At 55.0% G+C, this 22501-nt stretch overlaps 1 protein-coding gene across 2 annotated transcripts in view; it reads right to left on the reverse strand.

Moving 5' to 3' along the window:
- ppp1r16a (protein phosphatase 1, regulatory subunit 16A) overlaps window positions 1-22501 on the reverse strand; it is a 185123-nt gene that overhangs the window by 25144 nt on the left and 137478 nt on the right. For both annotated transcript variants that reach the window (XM_068016127.1, XM_068016117.1), the window contains one exon: window positions 19737-19866. In XM_068016127.1, coding sequence (XP_067872228.1) covers window positions 19737-19866 — 130 coding nt within the window. The remainder of the gene's footprint in view (window positions 1-19736; window positions 19867-22501) is intronic.

Here is a 22501-nt window from a genome sequence, read left to right on the forward strand (position 1 = left end):
TGTAACTGGATCCCCAGTCACTCTCCCTCTCCTCCCTGTCTGTAACTGGAGCCCCAGTCACTCACACTCTCCTCCCTGTATGTCACTGGATCCCCAGTCACTCACACTCTCCTCCCTGTATGTCACTGGATCCCCAGTCACTCACACTCTCCTCCCTGTATGTCACTGGATCCCCAGTCACTCACACTCTCCTCCCTGTATGTCACTGGATCCCCAGTCACTCACACTCTCCTCCCTGTATGTCACTGGATCCCCAGTCACTCACACTCTCCTCCCTGTATGTCACTGGATCCCCAGTCACTCTCCCTCTCCTCCCTGTATGTCACTGGATCCCCAGTCACTCTCCCTCTCCTCCCGGTCTGTAACTGGATCCCCAGTCACTCTCCCTCTCCTCCCTGTATGTAACTGGATCCCCAGTCACTCACACTCTCCTCCCTGTCTGTAACTGGATCCCCAGTCACTCTCCCTCTCCTCCCTGTCTGTAACTGGATCCCCAGTCACTCTCCCTCTCCTCCCTGTCTGTAACTGGATCCCCAGTCACTCACACTCTCCTCCCTGTCTGTAACTGGATCCCCAGTCACTCTCCCTCTCCTCCCTGTCTGTAACTGGATCCCCAGTCACTCTCCCTCTCCTCCCTGTATGTAACTGGATCCCCAGTCACTCTCCCTCTCCTCCCTGTATGTAACTGGATCCCCAGTCACTCACACTCTCCTCCCTGTATGTCACTGGATCCCCAGTCACTCACACTCTCCTCCCTGTATGTAACTGGATCCCCAGTCACTCTCCCTCTCCTCCCTGTCTGTAACTGGATCCCCAGTCACTCACACTCTCCTCCCTGTCTGTAACTGGATCCCCAGTCACTCACACTCTCCTCCCTGTATGTAACTGGATCCCCAGTCACTCTCCCTCTCCTCCCTGTCCATAACTAGATCCCCAGTCACTCTCCCTCTCCTCTCTGTCTGTCACTGGATCCCCATTCAGTCACTCACCCTCTCCTCCCTGTCTGTAACTGGATCCCATTCAGTCACTCTCCCTCTCCTCCCTCTCTGTAAATGGATCCCCAGTCACTCACCCTCTCCTCCCTGTCTGTAACTGGATCCCCAGTCACTCTCCCTCTCCTCCCTGTCTGTAACTGGATCCCCAGTCACTCTCCCTCTCCTCTCTGTCTGTCACTGGATCCCCATTCAGTCACTCACCCTCTCCTCCCTGTCTGTAACTGGATCCCATTCAGTCACTCTCCCTCTCCTCCCTCTCTGTAAATGGATCCCCAGTCACTCTCCCTCTCCTCCCTGTCTAACTGGATCCCCAGTCAGTCACTCTCCCTCTCCTCCCTCTCTGTAAATGGATCCCCAGTCACTCACCCTCTCCTCCCTGTCTGTAACTAGATCCCCAGTCACTCACTCTCTCCTCCGTCTGTAACTGGATCCCCAGTCACTCACTCACTCCTCCCTGTCTGTAACTGGATCCCCAGTCACTCACTCTCTCCTCCCTGTCTGTAACTAGATCCCCAGTCACTCACTCTCTCCTCCGTCTGTAACTGGATCCCCAGTCACTCACTCACTCCTCCCTGTCTGTAACTGATCCCCAGTCACTCTCCCTCTACTCCCTGTCCAACTGGATCCCCAGTCACTCACTCTCTCCTCCGTCTGTAACTGGATCCCCAGTCACTCACCCTCTCCTCCCTGTCTGTAACTAGATCCCCAGTCACTCACTCTCTCCTCCGTCTGTAACTGGATCCCCAGTCACTCACTCACTCCTCCCTGTCTGTAACTGGATCCCCAGTCACTCTCCCTCTCCTCCCTGTCTAACTGGATCCCCAGTCACTCTCCCTCTCCTCCCTGTCTGTAACTAGATCCCCAGTCACTCACTCTCTCCTCCGTCTGTAACTGGATCCCCAGTCACTCACTCACTCCTCCCTGTCTGTAACTGGATCCCCAGTCACTCTCCCTCTCCTCTCTGTCTGTCACTGGATCCCCATTCAGTCACTCACCCTCTCCTCCCTGTCTGTAACTGGATCCCATTCAGTCACTCTCCCTCTCCTCCCTCTCTGCAAATGGATCCCCAGTCACTCTCCCTCTCCTCCCTGTCTAACTGGATCCCCAGTCAGTCACTCTCCCTCTCCTCCCTCTCTGTAAATGGATCCCCAGTCACTCACCCTCTCCTCCCTGTCTGTAACTAGATCCCCAGTCACTCACTCTCTCCTCCGTCTGTAACTGGATCCCCAGTCACTCACTCACTCCTCCCTGTCTGTAACTGGATCCCCAGTCACTCTCCCTCTCCTCCCTGTCTAACTGGATCCCCAGTCACTCTCCCTCTCCTCCCTGTCTGTAACTAGATCCCCAGTCACTCACTCTCTCCTCCGTCTGTAACTGGATCCCCAGTCACTCACTCACTCCTCCCTGTATGTAACTGGATCCCCAGTCACTCTCCCTCTCCTCCCTGTCTGTAACTAGATCCCCAGTCACTCACTCTCTCCTCCGTCTGTAACTGGATCCCCAGTCACTCTCCCTCTCCTGCCTGTCTGTAACTGGATCCCCAGTCACTCTCCCTCTCCTCCCTGTCTGTAACTGGATCCCCAGTCACTCTCCCTCTCCTCCCTGTATGTAACTGGATCCCCAGTCACTCTCCCTGTCCTCCCTGTCTGTAACTGGATCCCCAGTCACTCTCCCTCTCCTCCCTGTCTGTAACTGGATCCCCAGTCACTCTCCCTCTCCTCCCTGTCTGTAACTGGATCCCCAGTCAGTCACTCTCCCTCTCCTCCCTGGCTGTAACTGGATCCCCAGTCACTCTCCCTCTCCTCCCTGTCTGTAACTGGATCCCCAGTCACTCTCCCTCTCCTCCCTGTCTGTAACTGGATCCCCAGTCAGTCACTCTCCCTCTCCTCCCTGTCGGTAACTGGATCCCCAGTCAGTCACTCTCCCTCTCCACCCTGTCTGTAACTGGATCCCCAGTCACTCTCCCTCTCCTCCCTGTCTGTAACTGGATCCCCAGTCAGTCACTCTCCCTCTCCTCCCTGTCTGTAACTGGATCCCCAGTCACTCTCCCTCTCCTCCCTGTCTGTAACTGGATCCCCGGTCACTCTCCCTCTCCTCCCTGTCTGTAACTGGATCCCCAGTCACTCTCCCTCTCCTCCCTGTCTGTAACTGGATCCCCAGTCACTCACACTCTCCTCCCTGTATGTAACTGGATCCCCAGTCACTCTCCCTCTCCTCCCTGTCTGTAAATGGATCCCCAGTCACTCTCCCTCTCCTCTCTGTCTGTAACTGAATCCCCAGTCACTCTCCCTCTCCTCCCTGCCTATAACTGGATCCCCAGTCACTCTCCCTCTCCTCCCTGTCTGTAACTGGATCCCCAGTCACTCTCCCTCTCCTCCCTGTCTGTAACTGGATCCCCAGTCACTCTCCCTCTCCTCTCTGTCTGTAACTGAATCCCCAGTCACTCTCCCTCTCCTCCCTGTCTGTAACTGGATCCCCAGTCACTCTCCCTCTCCTCCCTGTCTGTAACTGGATCCCCAGTCACTCTCCCTCTCCTCCCTGTCTGTAACTGGATCCCCAGTCACTCTCCCTCTCCTCCCTGTCTGTAACTGGATCCCCAGTCACTCACACTCTCCTCCCTGTATGTAACTGGATCCCCAGTCACACTCACTCTCCTCCCTGTATGTAACTGGATCCCCAGTCACTCTCCCTCTCCTCCCTGTCTGTAACTGGATCCCCAGTCACTCTCCCTCTCCTCCCTGTCTGTAACTGGATCCCCAGTCACTCTCCCTCTCCTCCCTGTCTGTAACTGGATCCCCAGTCACTCACACTCTCCTCCCTGTATGTAACTGGATCCCCAGTCACTCACACTCTCCTCCCTGTATGTAACTGGATCCCCAGTCACTCTCCCTCTCCTCCCGGTCAGTAACTGGATCCCCAGTCACTCTTCCTCTCCTCCCTGTCTGTAACTGGATTCCCAGTCACTCACCCTCTACTCCCTGTCTGTAACTGGATCCCCAGTCACTCTCCCTCTCCTCCCTGTCTGTAACTGGATCCCCAGTCACTCTCCCTCTCCTCCCTGTCTGTAACTGGATCCCCAGTCACTCTCCCTCTCCTCCCTCTAACTGGATCTCCAGACAGTCACTCACCCTCTCCTCCCTATCTGTAACTGGATCCCTAGTCACTCTCCCTCTCCTCCCTGTCTGAAACTGGATCCCCAGACACTCTCCCTCTCCTCCCTGTCTGTAACTGGATCCCCAGTCACTCTCCCTCTCCTCCCTGTCTGTAACTGGATCCCCAGACACTCTCCCTCTCCTCCCTGTCTGTAACTGGATCCCCAGTCACTCTCCCTCTCCTCCCTGTCTGTAACTGGATCCCATTCAGTCACTCTCCCTCTCCTCCCTGTCTGTAACTGGATCCCCAGTCAGTCACTCTCCCTCTCCTCCCTGGCTGTAACTGGATCCCCAGTCACTCTCCCTCTCCTCCCTGTCTGTAACTGGATCCCCAGTCACTCTCCCTCTCCTCCCTGTCTGTAACTGGATCCCCAGTCAGTCACTCTCCCTCTCCTCCCTGTCGGTAACTGGATCCCCAGTCAGTCACTCTCCCTCTCCACCCTGTCTGTAACTGGATCCCCAGTCACTCTCCCTCTCCTCCCTGTCTGTAACTGGATCCCCAGTCAGTCACTCTCCCTCTCCTCCCTGTCTGTAACTGGATCCCCAGTCACTCTCCCTCTCCTCCCTGTCTGTAACTGGATCCCCGGTCACTCTCCCTCTCCTCCCTGTCTGTAACTGGATCCCCAGTCACTCTCCCTCTCCTCCCTGTCTGTAACTGGATCCCCAGTCACTCACACTCTCCTCCCTGTATGTAACTGGATCCCCAGTCACTCTCCCTCTCCTCCCTGTCTGTAAATGGATCCCCAGTCACTCTCCCTCTCCTCTCTGTCTGTAACTGAATCCCCAGTCACTCTCCCTCTCCTCCCTGCCTATAACTGGATCCCCAGTCACTCTCCCTCTCCTCCCTGTCTGTAACTGGATCCCCAGTCACTCTCCCTCTCCTCCCTGTCTGTAACTGGATCCCCAGTCACTCTCCCTCTCCTCTCTGTCTGTAACTGAATCCCCAGTCACTCTCCCTCTCCTCCCTGTCTGTAACTGGATCCCCAGTCACTCTCCCTCTCCTCCCTGTCTGTAACTGGATCCCCAGTCACTCTCCCTCTCCTCCCTGTCTGTAACTGGATCCCCAGTCACTCTCCCTCTCCTCCCTGTCTGTAACTGGATCCCCAGTCACTCACACTCTCCTCCCTGTATGTAACTGGATCCCCAGTCACACTCACTCTCCTCCCTGTATGTAACTGGATCCCCAGTCACTCTCCCTCTCCTCCCTGTCTGTAACTGGATCCCCAGTCACTCTCCCTCTCCTCCCTGTCTGTAACTGGATCCCCAGTCACTCTCCCTCTCCTCCCTGTCTGTAACTGGATCCCCAGTCACTCACACTCTCCTCCCTGTATGTAACTGGATCCCCAGTCACTCACACTCTCCTCCCTGTATGTAACTGGATCCCCAGTCACTCTCCCTCTCCTCCCGGTCAGTAACTGGATCCCCAGTCACTCTTCCTCTCCTCCCTGTCTGTAACTGGATTCCCAGTCACTCACCCTCTACTCCCTGTCTGTAACTGGATCCCCAGTCACTCTCCCTCTCCTCCCTGTCTGTAACTGGATCCCCAGTCACTCTCCCTCTCCTCCCTGTCTGTAACTGGATCCCCAGTCACTCTCCCTCTCCTCCCTCTAACTGGATCTCCAGACAGTCACTCACCCTCTCCTCCCTATCTGTAACTGGATCCCTAGTCACTCTCCCTCTCCTCCCTGTCTGAAACTGGATCCCCAGTCACTCTCCCTCTCCTCCCTGTCTGTAACTGGATCCCCAGACACTCTCCCTCTCCTCCCTGTCTGTAACTGGATCCCCAGTCACTCTCCCTCTCCTCCCTGTCTGTAACTGGATCCCCAGACACTCTCCCTCTCCTCCCTGTCTGTAACTGGATCCCCAGTCACTCTCCCTCTCCTCCCTGTCTGTAACTGGATCCCCAGACACTCTCCCTCTCCTCCCTGTCTGTAACTGGATCCCCAGTCACTCTCCCTCTCCTCCCTGTCTGTAACTGGATCCCCAGTCACTCTCCCTCTCCTCCCTGTCTGTAACTGGATCCCCAGTCACTCTCCCTCTCCTCCCTGTCTGTAACTGGATCCCCAGTCACTCTCCCTCTCCTCCCTGTCTGTAACTGGATCCCCAGTCACTCTCCCTCTCCTCCCTGTCTGTAACTGGATCCCCAGTCACTCTCCCTCTCCTCCCTGTCTGTAACTGGATCCCCAGTCACTCTCCCTCTCCTCCCTGTATGTAACTGAATCCCCAGTCACTCTCCCTCTCCTCCCTGTCTGTAACTGGATCCCCAGTCACTCTCCCTCTCCTCCCTGTCTGTAACTGGATCCCCAGTCACTCTCCCTCTCCTCCCTGTCTGTAACTGGATCCCCAGTCACTCTCCCTCTCCTCCCTGTCTGTAACTGGATCCCCAGTCACTCACACTCTCCTCCCTGTATGTAACTGGATCCCCAGTCACTCTCCCTCTCCTCCCTGTCTGTAACTGGATCCCCAGTCACTCTCCCTCTCCTCCCTGTCTGTAACTGGATCCCCAGTCACTCTCCCTCTCCTCCCTGTCTGTAACTGGATCCCCAGTCACTCTCCCTCTCCTCCCTGTCTGTAACTGGATCCCCAGTCACTCTCCCTCTCCTCCCTGTCTGTAACTGATCCCCAGTCACTCTCCCTCTCCACCCTGTCTGTAACTGGATCCCCAGTCAGTCACTCTCCCTCTCCTCCCTGTCTGTAGCTGGACCTCCAGTCACTCTCCCTCTCCTCCCTGTCTGTAGCTGGACCTCCAGTCAGTCACTCTCCCTCTCCTCCCTGTCTGTAGCTGGACCTCCAGTCAGTCACTCTCCCTCTCCTCCCTGTCTGTAACTGGATCCCCAGTCAGTCACTCTCCCTCTCCACCCTGTCTGTAACTGGATCCCCAGTCAGTCACTCTCCCTCTCCTCCCTGTCTGTAACTGGATCCCCAGTCACTCTCCCTCTCCTCCCTGTCTGTAACTGGATCCCCAGTCACTCTCCCTCTCCTCCCTGTCTGTAGCTGGACCTCCAGTCACTCTCCCTCTCCTCCCTGTCTGTAACTGGATCCCCAGTCACTCTCCCTCTCCTCCCTGTCTGTAACTGATCCCCAGTCACTCTCCCTCTCCTCCCTGTCTGTAACTGGATCCCCAGTCACTCTCCCTCTCCTCCCTGTCTGTAACTGGATCCCCAGTCACTCTCCCTCTCCTCCCTGTCTGTAACTGATCCCCAGTCACTCTCCCTCTCCTCCCTGTCTGTAACTGGATCCCCAGTCACTCTCCCTCTCCTCCCTGTCTGTAACTGATCCCCAGTCACTCACTCTCTCCACCCTGTCTGTAACTGGATCCCCAGTCAGTCACTCTCCCTCTCCTCCCTGTCTGTAACTGGATCCCCAGTCAGTCACTCTCCCTCTCCTCCCTGTCTGTAACTGATCCCCAGTCACTCTCCCTCTCCACCCTGTCTGTAACTGGATCCCCAGTCACTCTCCCTCTCCACCCTGTCTGTAACTGGATCCCCAGTCACTCTCCCTCTCCTCCCTGTCTGTAACTGGATCCCCAGTCACTCTCCCTCTCCTCCCTGTCTGTAACTGGACCTCCAGTCAGTCACTCTCCCTCTCCTCCCTGTCTGTAACTGGATCCCCAGTCAGTCACTCCCCCTCTCCACCCTGTCTGTAACTGGATCCCCAGTCACTCTCCCTCTCCACCCTGTCTGTAACTGGATCCCCAGTCACTCTCCCTCTCCACCCTGTCTGTAACTGGATCCCCAGTCACTCTCCCTCTCCTCCCTGTCTGTAACTGGATCCCCAGTCACTCTCCCTCTCCTCCCTGTCCAACTGGATCCCCAGTCACTCTCCCTCTGCGCCCTGTCTGCAACTGGATCCCCAGTCACTCTCCCTCTCCTGCCTGTCTGTAACTGGATCCCCAGTCACTCTCCCTCTCCTCCCTGTCTGTAACTGGATCCCCAGTCACTCTCCCTCTCCTCCCTGTCTGTAACTGGATCCCCAGTCACTCTCCCTCTCCTCCCTGTCTGTAACTGGATCCCCAGTCACTCTCCCTCTCCTCCCTGTCCAACTGGATCCCCAGTCACTCTCCCTCTGCGCCCTGTCTGCAACTGGATCCCCAGTCACTCTCCCTCTCCTGCCTGTCTGTAACTGGATCCCCAGTCACTCTCCCTCTCCTCCCTGTCTGTAACTGGATCCCCAGTCACTCTCCCTGTCCGTAACTGGATCCCCAGTCACTCTCCCTGTCCTCCCTGTCTGTAACTGGATCCCCAGTCACTCTCCCTCTCCTGCCTGTCTGTAACTGGATCCCCAGTCACTCTCCCTCTCCTCCCGGTCTGTAACTGGATCCCCAGTCACTCTCCCTCTCCTCCCTGTCTGTAACTGGATCCCCAGTCACTCACCCTCTCCTCCCTGTCTATAACTGGAGCCCCAGTCAGTTACTCTCCCTCTCCTCCCGGTCTGTAACTGGATCCCCAGTCACTCTCCCTCTCCTCCCTGTCTGTAACTGGATCCCCAGTCACTCTCCCTCTCCTCCCTGTCTGTAACTGGATCCCCAGTCACTCACTCTCTCCTCCCTGTCTGTAACTGGATCCCCAGTCACTCTCCCTCTCCTCCCTGTCTGTAACTGGATCCCCAGTCACTCTCCCTGTCCTCCCTGTCTGTAACTGGATCCCCAGTCACTCACCCTCTCCTCCCTGTCTGTAACTGGATCCCCAGTCACTCTCCCTCTCCTCCCTGTCTGTAAATGGATCCCCAGTCACTCTCCCTCTCCTCCCTGTCTGTAACTGGATCCCCAGTCACTCACCCTCTCCTCCCTGTCTGTAAATGGATCCCCAGTCACTCTCCCTCTCCTCCCTCTAACTGGATCTCCAGTCACTCTTCCTCTACTCCCTGTCTGACTGGGGATCCAGTCAGTCACTTACCCTCTCCTCCCTGTCTGTAACTGGATCCCCAGTCACTCTCCCTCTCCTCCCTGTCTGTAACTGGATCCCCAGTCACTCTCCCTCTCCTCCCGGTCTGTAAATGGATCCCCAGTCACTCTCCCTCTCCTCCCGGTCTGTAACTGGATCCCCAGTCACTCTCCCTCTCCTCCCGGTCTGTAACTGGATCCCCAGTCACTCTCCCTCTCCTCCCTATCTGTAACTGGATCCCCAGTCACTCTCCCTCTCCTCCCTGTCTGTAACTGGATCCCCAGTCACTCTCCCTCTCCTCCCTGTCTGTAACTGGATCCCCAGTCACTCTCCCTCTCCTCCCTGTCTAACTGGATCTCCAGACAGTCACTCTCCCTCTCCTCCCTGTCTGTAACTGGATCTCCAGACAGTCACTCTCCCTCTCCTCCCTGTCTAACTGGATCTCGAGACAGTCACTCTCCCTCTCCTCCCTGTCTAACTGGATCTCCAGACAGTCACTCTCCCTCTCCTCCCTGTCTAACTGGATCTCCAGACAGTCACTCTCCCTCTCCTCCCTGTCTAACTGGATCTCCAGACAGTCACTCTCCCTCTCCTCCCTGTCTAACTGGATCTCCAGACAGTCACTCTCCCTCTCCTCCCTGTCTAACTGGATCTCCAGACAGTCACTCTCCCTCTCCTCCCTGTCTAACTGGATCTCCAGACAGTCACTCTCCCTCTCCTCCCTGTCTAACTGGATCTCGAGACAGTCACTCTCCCTCTCCTCCCTGTCTGTAACTGGATCTCCAGTCAGTCACTCTCCCTCTCCTCCCTGTCTAACTGGATCTCCAGACAGTCACTCTCCCTCTCCTCCCTGTCTAACTGGATCTCCAGACAGTCACTCTCCCTCTCCTCCCTGTCTAACTGGATCTCCAGACAGTCACTCTCCCTCTCCTCCCTGTCTAACTGGATCTCCAGACAGTCACTCTCCCTCTCCTCCCTGTCTAACTGGATCTCCAGACAGTCACTCTCCCTCTCCTCCCTGTCTAACTGGATCTCCAGTCAGTCACTCTCCCTCTCCTCCCTGTCTAACTGGATCTCCAGACAGTCACTCACCCTCTCCTCCCTGTCTAACTGGATCTCCAGACAGTCACTCACCCTCTCCTCCCTGTCTAACTGGATCTCCAGACAGTCACTCTCCCTCTCCTCCCTGTCTGTAACTGGATCTCCAGACAGTCACTCTCCCTCTCCTCCCTGTCTAACTGGATCTCCAGTCAGTCACTCTCCCTCTCCTCCCTGTCTAACTGGATCTCCAGTCACTCTCCCTCTCCTCCCTGTCTAACTGGATCTCCAGACAGTCACTCACCCTCTCCTCCCTGTCTAACTGGATCTCCAGACAGTCACTCTCCCTCTCCTCCCTGTCTAACTGGATCTCCAGTCACTCTCCCTCTCCTCCCTGTCTAACTGGATCTCCAGTCAGTCACTCTCCCTCTCCTCCCTGTCTAACTGGATCTCCAGACAGTCACTCTCCCTCTCCTCCCTGTCTAACTGGATCTCCAGTCAGTCACTCTCCCTCTCCTCCCTGTCTAACTGGATCTCCAGTCACTCTCCCTCTCCTCCCTGTCTAACTGGATCTCCAGTCACTCTCCCTCTCCTCCCTGTCTGTAACTGGATCTCCAGTCAGTCACTCTCCCTCTCCTCCCTGTCTAACTGGATCTCCAGTCACTCTCCCTCTCCTCCCTGTCTAACTGGATCTCCAGTCACTCTCCCTCTCCTCCCTGTCTGTAACTGGATCTCCAGACAGTCACTCTCCCTCTCCTCCCTGTCTAACTGGATCTCCAGTCAGTCACTCTCCCTCTCCTCCCTGTCTAACTGGATCTCCAGACAGTCACTCTCCCTCTCCTCCCTGTCTAACTGGATCTCCAGACAGTCACTCTCCCTCTCCTCCCTGTCTAACTGGATCTCCAGTCACTCTCCCTCTCCTCCCTGTCTGTAACTGGATCTCCAGTCAGTCACTCTCCCTCTCCTCCCTGTCTAACTGGATCTCCAGTCAGTCACTCTCCCTCTCCTCCCTGTCTAACTGGATCTCCAGACAGTCACTCTCCCTCTCCTCCCTGTCTAACTGGATCTCCAGTCAGTCACTCTCCCTCTCCTCCCTGTCTAACTGGATCTCCAGTCACTCTCCCTCTCCTCCCTGTCTAACTGGATCTCCAGACAGTCACTCACCCTCTCCTCCCTGTCTAACTGGATCTCCAGACAGTCACTCTCCCTCTCCTCCCTGTCTAACTGGATCTCCAGTCAGTCACTCTCCCTCTCCTCCCTGTCTAACTGGATCTCCAGTCACTCACCCTCTCCTCCCTGTCTAACTGGATCTCCAGACAGTCACTCTCCCTCTCCTCCCTGTCTAACTGGATCTCCAGTCAGTCACTCTCCCTCTCCTCCCTGTCTAACTGGATCTCCAGTCAGTCACTCTCCCTCTCCTCCCTGTCTAACTGGATCTCCAGTCAGTCACTCTCCCTCTCCTCCCTGTCTAACTGGATCTCCAGTCACTCTCCCTCTCCTCCCTGTCTAACTGGATCTCCAGACAGTCACTCTCCCTCTCCTCCCTGTCTAACTGGATCTCCAGTCAGTCACTCTCCCTCTCCTCCCTGTCTAACTGGATCTCCAGTCACTCTCCCTCTCCTCCCTGTCTAACTGGATCTCCAGTCAGTCACTCTCCCTCTCCTCCCTGTCTAACTGGATCTCCAGTCACTCTCCCTCTCCTCCCTGTCTAACTGGATCTCCAGACAGTCACTCTCCCTCTCCTCCCTGTCTAACTGGATCTCCAGACAGTCACTCTCCCTCTCCTCCCTGTCTAACTGGATCTCCAGACAGTCACTCTCCCTCTCCTCCCTGTCTAACTGGATCTCCAGACAGTCACTCTCCCTCTCCTCCCTGTCTAACTGGATCTCCAGACAGTCACTCTCCCTCTCCTCCCTGTCTAACTGGATCTCCAGACAGTCACTCTCCCTCTCCTCCCTGTCTAACTGGATCTCCAGACAGTCACTCTCCCTCTCCTCCCTGTCTAACTGGATCTCCAGACAGTCACTCTCCCTCTCCTCCCTGTCTAACTGGATCTCCAGTCAGTCACTCTCCCTCTCCTCCCTGTCTAACTGGATCTCCAGACAGTCACTCTCCCTCTCCTCCCTGTCTAACTGGATCTCCAGTCAGTCACTCTCCCTCTCCTCCCTGTCTAACTGGATCTCCAGTCAGTCACTCTCCCTCTCCTCCCTGTCTAACTGGATCTCGAGACAGTCACTCTCCCTCTCCTCCCTGTCTAACTGGATCTCCAGACAGTCACTCTCCCTCTCCTCCCTGTCTGTAACTGGATCTCCAGTCAGTCACTCTCCCTCTCCTCCCTGTCTGTAACTGGATCTCCAGTCAGTCACTCTCCCTCTCCTCCCTGTCTAACTGGATCTCCAGACAGTCACTCTCCCTCTCCTCCCTGTCTGTAACTGGATCTCCAGTCAGTCACTCTCCCTCTCCTCCCTGTCTGTAACTGGATCTCCAGTCAGTCACTCTCCCTCTCCTCCCTGTCTAACTGGATCTCCAGTCAGTCACTCACCCTCTCCTCCCTGTCTAACTGGATCTCCAGACAGTCACTCTCCCTCTCCTCCCTGTCTAACTGGATCTCCAGACAGTCACTCTCCCTCTCCTCCCTGTCTAACTGGATCTCCAGACAGTCACTCTCCCTCTCCTCCCTGTCTAACTGGATCCCCAGTCAGTCACTCACCCTCTCCTCCCTGTCTAACTGGATCTCCAGACAGTCACTCTCCCTCTCCTCCCTGTCTAACTGGATCTCCAGACAGTCACTCTCCCTCTCCTCCCTGTCTGTAACTGATCCCCAGTCACTCTCCCTCTCCACCCTGTCTGTAACTGGATCCCCAGTCAGTCACTCTCCCTCTCCTCCCTGTCTGTAGCTGGACCTCCAGTCACTCTCCCTCTCCTCCCTGTCTGTAGCTGGACCTCCAGTCAGTCACTCTCCCTCTCCTCCCTGTCTGTAGCTGGACCTCCAGTCAGTCACTCTCCCTCTCCTCCCTGTCTGTAACTGGATCCCCAGTCAGTCACTCTCCCTCTCCACCCTGTCTGTAACTGGATCCCCAGTCAGTCACTCTCCCTCTCCTCCCTGTCTGTAACTGGATCCCCAGTCACTCTCCCTCTCCTCCCTGTCTGTAACTGGATCCCCAGTCACTCTCCCTCTCCTCCCTGTCTGTAGCTGGACCTCCAGTCACTCTCCCTCTCCTCCCTGTCTGTAACTGGATCCCCAGTCACTCTCCCTCTCCTCCCTGTCTGTAACTGATCCCCAGTCACTCTCCCTCTCCTCCCTGTCTGTAACTGGATCCCCAGTCACTCTCCCTCTCCTCCCTGTCTGTAACTGGATCCCCAGTCACTCTCCCTCTCCTCCCTGTCTGTAACTGATCCCCAGTCACTCTCCCTCTCCTCCCTGTCTGTAACTGGATCCCCAGTCACTCTCCCTCTCCTCCCTGTCTGTAACTGATCCCCAGTCACTCACTCTCTCCACCCTGTCTGTAACTGGATCCCCAGTCAGTCACTCTCCCTCTCCTCCCTGTCTGTAACTGGATCCCCAGTCAGTCACTCTCCCTCTCCTCCCTGTCTGTAACTGATCCCCAGTCACTCTCCCTCTCCACCCTGTCTGTAACTGGATCCCCAGTCACTCTCCCTCTCCACCCTGTCTGTAACTGGATCCCCAGTCACTCTCCCTCTCCTCCCTGTCTGTAACTGGATCCCCAGTCACTCTCCCTCTCCTCCCTGTCTGTAACTGGACCTCCAGTCAGTCACTCTCCCTCTCCTCCCTGTCTGTAACTGGATCCCCAGTCAGTCACTCCCCCTCTCCACCCTGTCTGTAACTGGATCCCCAGTCACTCTCCCTCTCCACCCTGTCTGTAACTGGATCCCCAGTCACTCTCCCTCTCCACCCTGTCTGTAACTGGATCCCCAGTCACTCTCCCTCTCCTCCCTGTCTGTAACTGGATCCCCAGTCACTCTCCCTCTCCTCCCTGTCCAACTGGATCCCCAGTCACTCTCCCTCTGCGCCCTGTCTGCAACTGGATCCCCAGTCACTCTCCCTCTCCTGCCTGTCTGTAACTGGATCCCCAGTCACTCTCCCTCTCCTCCCTGTCTGTAACTGGATCCCCAGTCACTCTCCCTCTCCTCCCTGTCTGTAACTGGATCCCCAGTCACTCTCCCTCTCCTCCCTGTCTGTAACTGGATCCCCAGTCACTCTCCCTCTCCTCCCTGTCCAACTGGATCCCCAGTCACTCTCCCTCTGCGCCCTGTCTGCAACTGGATCCCCAGTCACTCTCCCTCTCCTGCCTGTCTGTAACTGGATCCCCAGTCACTCTCCCTCTCCTCCCTGTCTGTAACTGGATCCCCAGTCACTCTCCCTGTCCGTAACTGGATCCCCAGTCACTCTCCCTGTCCTCCCTGTCTGTAACTGGATCCCCAGTCACTCTCCCTCTCCTGCCTGTCTGTAACTGGATCCCCAGTCACTCTCCCTCTCCTCCCGGTCTGTAACTGGATCCCCAGTCACTCTCCCTCTCCTCCCTGTCTGTAACTGGATCCCCAGTCACTCACCCTCTCCTCCCTGTCTATAACTGGAGCCCCAGTCAGTTACTCTCCCTCTCCTCCCGGTCTGTAACTGGATCCCCAGTCACTCTCCCTCTCCTCCCTGTCTGTAACTGGATCCCCAGTCACTCTCCCTCTCCTCCCTGTCTGTAACTGGATCCCCAGTCACTCACTCTCTCCTCCCTGTCTGTAACTGGATCCCCAGTCACTCTCCCTCTCCTCCCTGTCTGTAACTGGATCCCCAGTCACTCTCCCTGTCCTCCCTGTCTGTAACTGGATCCCCAGTCACTCACCCTCTCCTCCCTGTCTGTAACTGGATCCCCAGTCACTCTCCCTCTCCTCCCTGTCTGTAAATGGATCCCCAGTCACTCTCCCTCTCCTCCCTGTCTGTAACTGGATCCCCAGTCACTCACCCTCTCCTCCCTGTCTGTAAATGGATCCCCAGTCACTCTCCCTCTCCTCCCTCTAACTGGATCTCCAGTCACTCTTCCTCTACTCCCTGTCTGACTGGGGATCCAGTCAGTCACTTACCCTCTCCTCCCTGTCTGTAACTGGATCCCCAGTCACTCTCCCTCTCCTCCCTGTCTGTAACTGGATCCCCAGTCACTCTCCCTCTCCTCCCGGTCTGTAAATGGATCCCCAGTCACTCTCCCTCTCCTCCCGGTCTGTAACTGGATCCCCAGTCACTCTCCCTCTCCTCCCGGTCTGTAACTGGATCCCCAGTCACTCTCCCTCTCCTCCCTATCTGTAACTGGATCCCCAGTCACTCTCCCTCTCCTCCCTGTCTGTAACTGGATCCCCAGTCACTCTCCCTCTCCTCCCTGTCTGTAACTGGATCCCCAGTCACTCTCCCTCTCCTCCCTGTCTAACTGGATCTCCAGACAGTCACTCTCCCTCTCCTCCCTGTCTGTAACTGGATCTCCAGACAGTCACTCTCCCTCTCCTCCCTGTCTAACTGGATCTCGAGACAGTCACTCTCCCTCTCCTCCCTGTCTAACTGGATCTCCAGACAGTCACTCTCCCTCTCCTCCCTGTCTAACTGGATCTCCAGACAGTCACTCTCCCTCTCCTCCCTGTCTAACTGGATCTCCAGACAGTCACTCTCCCTCTCCTCCCTGTCTAACTGGATCTCCAGACAGTCACTCTCCCTCTCCTCCCTGTCTAACTGGATCTCCAGACAGTCACTCTCCCTCTCCTCCCTGTCTAACTGGATCTCCAGACAGTCACTCTCCCTCTCCTCCCTGTCTAACTGGATCTCGAGACAGTCACTCTCCCTCTCCTCCCTGTCTGTAACTGGATCTCCAGTCAGTCACTCTCCCTCTCCTCCCTGTCTAACTGGATCTCCAGACAGTCACTCTCCCTCTCCTCCCTGTCTAACTGGATCTCCAGACAGTCACTCTCCCTCTCCTCCCTGTCTAACTGGATCTCCAGACAGTCACTCTCCCTCTCCTCCCTGTCTAACTGGATCTCCAGACAGTCACTCTCCCTCTCCTCCCTGTCTAACTGGATCTCCAGACAGTCACTCTCCCTCTCCTCCCTGTCTAACTGGATCTCCAGTCAGTCACTCTCCCTCTCCTCCCTGTCTAACTGGATCTCCAGACAGTCACTCACCCTCTCCTCCCTGTCTAACTGGATCTCCAGACAGTCACTCACCCTCTCCTCCCTGTCTAACTGGATCTCCAGACAGTCACTCTCCCTCTCCTCCCTGTCTGTAACTGGATCTCCAGACAGTCACTCTCCCTCTCCTCCCTGTCTAACTGGATCTCCAGTCAGTCACTCTCCCTCTCCTCCCTGTCTAACTGGATCTCCAGTCACTCTCCCTCTCCTCCCTGTCTAACTGGATCTCCAGACAGTCACTCACCCTCTCCTCCCTGTCTAACTGGATCTCCAGACAGTCACTCTCCCTCTCCTCCCTGTCTAACTGGATCTCCAGTCACTCTCCCTCTCCTCCCTGTCTAACTGGATCTCCAGTCAGTCACTCTCCCTCTCCTCCCTGTCTAACTGGATCTCCAGACAGTCACTCTCCCTCTCCTCCCTGTCTAACTGGATCTCCAGTCAGTCACTCTCCCTCTCCTCCCTGTCTAACTGGATCTCCAGTCACTCTCCCTCTCCTCCCTGTCTAACTGGATCTCCAGTCACTCTCCCTCTCCTCCCTGTCTGTAACTGGATCTCCAGTCAGTCACTCTCCCTCTCCTCCCTGTCTAACTGGATCTCCAGTCACTCTCCCTCTCCTCCCTGTCTAACTGGATCTCCAGTCACTCTCCCTCTCCTCCCTGTCTGTAACTGGATCTCCAGACAGTCACTCTCCCTCTCCTCCCTGTCTAACTGGATCTCCAGTCAGTCACTCTCCCTCTCCTCCCTGTCTAACTGGATCTCCAGACAGTCACTCTCCCTCTCCTCCCTGTCTAACTGGATCTCCAGACAGTCACTCTCCCTCTCCTCCCTGTCTAACTGGATCTCCAGTCACTCTCCCTCTCCTCCCTGTCTGTAACTGGATCTCCAGTCAGTCACTCTCCCTCTCCTCCCTGTCTAACTGGATCTCCAGTCAGTCACTCTCCCTCTCCTCCCTGTCTAACTGGATCTCCAGACAGTCACTCTCCCTCTCCTCCCTGTCTAACTGGATCTCCAGTCAGTCACTCTCCCTCTCCTCCCTGTCTAACTGGATCTCCAGTCACTCTCCCTCTCCTCCCTGTCTAACTGGATCTCCAGACAGTCACTCACCCTCTCCTCCCTGTCTAACTGGATCTCCAGACAGTCACTCTCCCTCTCCTCCCTGTCTAACTGGATCTCCAGTCAGTCACTCTCCCTCTCCTCCCTGTCTAACTGGATCTCCAGTCACTCACCCTCTCCTCCCTGTCTAACTGGATCTCCAGACAGTCACTCTCCCTCTCCTCCCTGTCTAACTGGATCTCCAGTCAGTCACTCTCCCTCTCCTCCCTGTCTAACTGGATCTCCAGTCAGTCACTCTCCCTCTCCTCCCTGTCTAACTGGATCTCCAGTCAGTCACTCTCCCTCTCCTCCCTGTCTAACTGGATCTCCAGTCACTCTCCCTCTCCTCCCTGTCTAACTGGATCTCCAGACAGTCACTCTCCCTCTCCTCCCTGTCTAACTGGATCTCCAGTCAGTCACTCTCCCTCTCCTCCCTGTCTAACTGGATCTCCAGTCACTCTCCCTCTCCTCCCTGTCTAACTGGATCTCCAGTCAGTCACTCTCCCTCTCCTCCCTGTCTAACTGGATCTCCAGTCACTCTCCCTCTCCTCCCTGTCTAACTGGATCTCCAGACAGTCACTCTCCCTCTCCTCCCTGTCTAACTGGATCTCCAGACAGTCACTCTCCCTCTCCTCCCTGTCTAACTGGATCTCCAGACAGTCACTCTCCCTCTCCTCCCTGTCTAACTGGATCTCCAGACAGTCACTCTCCCTCTCCTCCCTGTCTAACTGGATCTCCAGACAGTCACTCTCCCTCTCCTCCCTGTCTAACTGGATCTCCAGACAGTCACTCTCCCTCTCCTCCCTGTCTAACTGGATCTCCAGACAGTCACTCTCCCTCTCCTCCCTGTCTAACTGGATCTCCAGACAGTCACTCTCCCTCTCCTCCCTGTCTAACTGGATCTCCAGTCAGTCACTCTCCCTCTCCTCCCTGTCTAACTGGATCTCCAGACAGTCACTCTCCCTCTCCTCCCTGTCTAACTGGATCTCCAGTCAGTCACTCTCCCTCTCCTCCCTGTCTAACTGGATCTCCAGTCAGTCACTCTCCCTCTCCTCCCTGTCTAACTGGATCTCGAGACAGTCACTCTCCCTCTCCTCCCTGTCTAACTGGATCTCCAGACAGTCACTCTCCCTCTCCTCCCTGTCTGTAACTGGATCTCCAGTCAGTCACTCTCCCTCTCCTCCCTGTCTGTAACTGGATCTCCAGTCAGTCACTCTCCCTCTCCTCCCTGTCTAACTGGATCTCCAGACAGTCACTCTCCCTCTCCTCCCTGTCTGTAACTGGATCTCCAGTCAGTCACTCTCCCTCTCCTCCCTGTCTGTAACTGGATCTCCAGTCAGTCACTCTCCCTCTCCTCCCTGTCTAACTGGATCTCCAGTCAGTCACTCACCCTCTCCTCCCTGTCTAACTGGATCTCCAGACAGTCACTCTCCCTCTCCTCCCTGTCTAACTGGATCTCCAGACAGTCACTCTCCCTCTCCTCCCTGTCTAACTGGATCTCCAGACAGTCACTCTCCCTCTCCTCCCTGTCTAACTGGATCCCCAGTCAGTCACTCACCCTCTCCTCCCTGTCTAACTGGATCTCCAGACAGTCACTCTCCCTCTCCTCCCTGTCTAACTGGATCTCCAGACAGTCACTCTCCCTCTCCTCCCTGTCTAACTGGATCTCCAGACAGTCACTCTCCCTCTCCTCCCTGTCTAACTGGATCTCCAGACAGTCACTCTCCCTCTCCTCCCTGTCTAACTGGATCCCCAGTCAGTCACTCACCCTCTCCTCCCTGTCTAACTGGATCTCCAGACAGTCACTCTCCCTCTCCTCCCTGTCTAACTGGATCCCCAGTCAGTCACTCACCCTCTCCTCCCTGTCTAACTGGATCTCCAGACAGTCACTCTCCCTCTCCTCCCTGTCTAACTGGATCCCCAGTCAGTCACTCTCCCTCTCCTCCCTGTCTAACTGGATCTCCAGACAGTCACTCTCCCTCTCCTCCCTGTCTAACTGGATCTCCAGACAGTCACTCTCCCTCTCCTCCCTGTCTAACTGGATCTCCAGACAGTCACTCTCCCTCTCCTCCCTGTCTAACTGGATCTCGAGACAGTCACTCTCCCTCTCCTCCCTGTCTAACTGGATCTCCAGACAGTCACTCTCCCTCTCCTCCCTGTCTAACTGGATCTCCAGTCACTCTCCCTCTCCTCCCTGTCTAACTGGATCTCCAGACAGTCACTCTCCCTCTCCTCCCTGTCTAACTGGATCTCCAGACAGTCACTCTCCCTCTCCTCCCTGTCTAACTGGATCTCCAGACAGTCACTCACCCTCTCGTCCCTGTCGGTAATTGTATCCCCAGTCAGTCACTCTCCCTCTCCTCCCTGTCTAACTGGATCTCCAGACAGTCACTCACCCTCTGCTCCCTGTACTGGAGGTCCGCCGCTGCAAGGCAGTCTTGTGCTTGTGGTGTGATTTCATGATTGCGTCATGTTTGTGTTTCAGCTCCAGCATGGTGCCCCGGACCTCCTCGTCTCCACACACATCTGTAGAATACAGGGAATTGCTGAGTGAGACACCGACATGCCAAGAGGGCCAATTTGCCAGAGGAAGGCAGTGTACGGTACCTGCTTCAGAGAGCCAAGCAGAAACCGTATGATATCTGACTAAACCTGACTCGACCAACACACCTTCCTGAACTAGCACAACCCAATCCAGGACAAAGTAGTCTGCTTGATTGGTACCCCAATCCACCACCTTCAACATTCACTCCCTCCACCACCAACGCACAGTGGTAGCAGTGTGTACCATCTACAAGATGCACTGCTGTAACTCGCCAAGGTTCCTTAGACAGCACCTTCCAAACCCACGACCTCTACCACCTAGAAGGACAAGGGCAGCAAATACATGGGAGCACCACCACCTGCAAGTTCCTCTCCAAGTCACACACCATCCTGACTTGGAACTATATCGCCGTTCCTTCACTGTCTCTGGGTCAAAATCCTGGAACTCCCTTCATAACTCCCTTCAGGGCGGCGCAGTGGTTAGCACCACAGCCTCACAACTCCAGCGACTCGGGTTCAATTCTGGGTCCTGCCTGTGTGGAGTTTGTTAGTTCTCCCTGTGTCTGCTTGGTTTTCCTCCGGGTGCTCCGGTTTCCTCCCACAGCCAAAAGACTTGCAGGTTGATAGGTGAATTGACCATTATAAATTGCCACTAGTATAGGTAGGTGGTAGGGGAATATTGGGACAGGTGAGGATGTGGCAGGAATATGGAATTAGTATAGGATTAGTATAAATGGGTGATTAATGGTCGGCACAGACTCGGTGGGCCGAAGGGCCTGTTTCAGTGCTGTATCTCTAAATCTAAATCACAGCACTGTGGGTGTATCTAACGCACATGGACTGCAGCGGTTCAAGAAGGCAGCTCACCACCACCTTCGCAAGGGCAACTGGGGATGGGCCATAAATGCTGGCCTAGCCAGCGATGCCCACATCTCATGAATGAATAAAAAAAATTGGCATTAAAACAGAAAACGCTGGAAATCCTCAGCAGGTCAGGCAACATCTGTGGAAAGGTCGATGACCGTTCATCAAAACTCTCCCAGAATGATGAAAAGTCACAGACTTGAAATGTTAACTCTATTTTTCTATCCATAGATGCTCTGTCAGACCTGCTGAGCATTTCCAGCATTTTCTGTTTTTATTTCAGATTTCCAGCATCCGCAGTATTTTGTTTTTGTTGCAGGCATATTGGCCATTGCTGTATGTGGGATCTTGCTGCACACAAGAAAGCTGCTGTGACTGACTATGCAACAGTCACTGTGCTTTGAAGTCATTCCTTCACCATGAAATATTCCTCCGCCTGGCAGCTGGTAAATCCCTCGCATCATCTGATACTGACATAAGGAGACCAGGTTCGATTGGCTCTCTGCACTCATTTAACTGACTTCATCCTGGTTGCCAAGCCCTGGCCTGGGACGTGCTGGGCCGTATTAAAGAGCCCATTTTACATTTCATAACAAAAGCTTTTTATGGAATCGGTTGCCAAGGGCATTTTGGAATGTGTCTAAACCAGAAAAGACACTCCGTCCTCTGGAGTCGTAAAGATAGTTGCCTGTTCTTTGTGTAGCCTTAGCATCCTTGCAGATAAGCTTATCTCTATCATTGTCTTCCAGCTACCATAAGCATAGATGAGTGAAGGCTTTTAACTCTCACCCACAGTAAACACAGATACAATGTTGAGCTGGGGGTGTAAGTTCATGGAATGCAGGGCATGAGATAACAGTACAGCAAAATAATAAAAAAAAGACCCTGTAAGAAAAATCATTGAACCATACAACACAGTATGGGCAGCACAGTGGCGCAGTGGTTAGCACCGCAGCCTCACAGCTCCAGTGACCCGGGTTCAATTCTGGGTACTGCCTGTGTGGAGTTTGCAAGTTCTCCCTGTGTCTGCGTGGGTTTTCTCCGGGTGCTCCGGTTTCCTCCCACAGCCAAAAGACTTGCAGGTTGATAGGTAAATTTGCCATTAGCAATTGCCCCTAGTATAGGTAGGTGGTAGGGAAATATAGGGACAGGTGGGGATGTGGTAGGAATATGGAATTAGTGTAGGATTAGTATAAATGGGTGGTTGATGGTCGGCACAGACTGTGGGCCGAAGGGCCTGTTTCAGTGCTGTATCACTAAACTAAACTAAACTAAGCAGTAGGAGGCCATTTGGCCCATTGTGCAGATGCTGGCCCTTTGGAAGAGCTATCAAATTTCTTTTGAGAGAATCTCTTTTTAAATTAATTCTGGAGATGAACACATCGCTGGCCAGGTCAGCATTTGTTGCCCATCCCTAAGTGCCCTTGAGAAGGTGGTGGTGAGCTGCCTTCTTGAACCGCTGCAGTCCATGTGGGCTGGGTATATCCACAGTGCTGTTAGGGAGGGAGTTCCAGGATTTTGACCCAGCGACAGTGAAGGAACGGCGATATAGTTCCAAGTCAGGATGGTGTGTGGCTTGGAGGGGAACTTGCAGGTGGTGGTGTTCCCATGCATCTGCTGCCCTTGTCCTTCAGCTGCTATCGATACATTCCAAAATGCCCTTGGCAACAGCTTCCATAAAAGGCTTCAGTTACAAAATGCAAAATGGGTTCTTTAATCCCAGGTGCTAACGAAGGAACCTTGGTGAGTTGCT

The sequence above is a fragment of the Heterodontus francisci genome, chromosome 2, assembly GCF_036365525.1.
Source record: "Heterodontus francisci isolate sHetFra1 chromosome 2, sHetFra1.hap1, whole genome shotgun sequence".
Lineage (NCBI taxonomy): Eukaryota > Metazoa > Chordata > Chondrichthyes > Heterodontiformes > Heterodontidae > Heterodontus > Heterodontus francisci.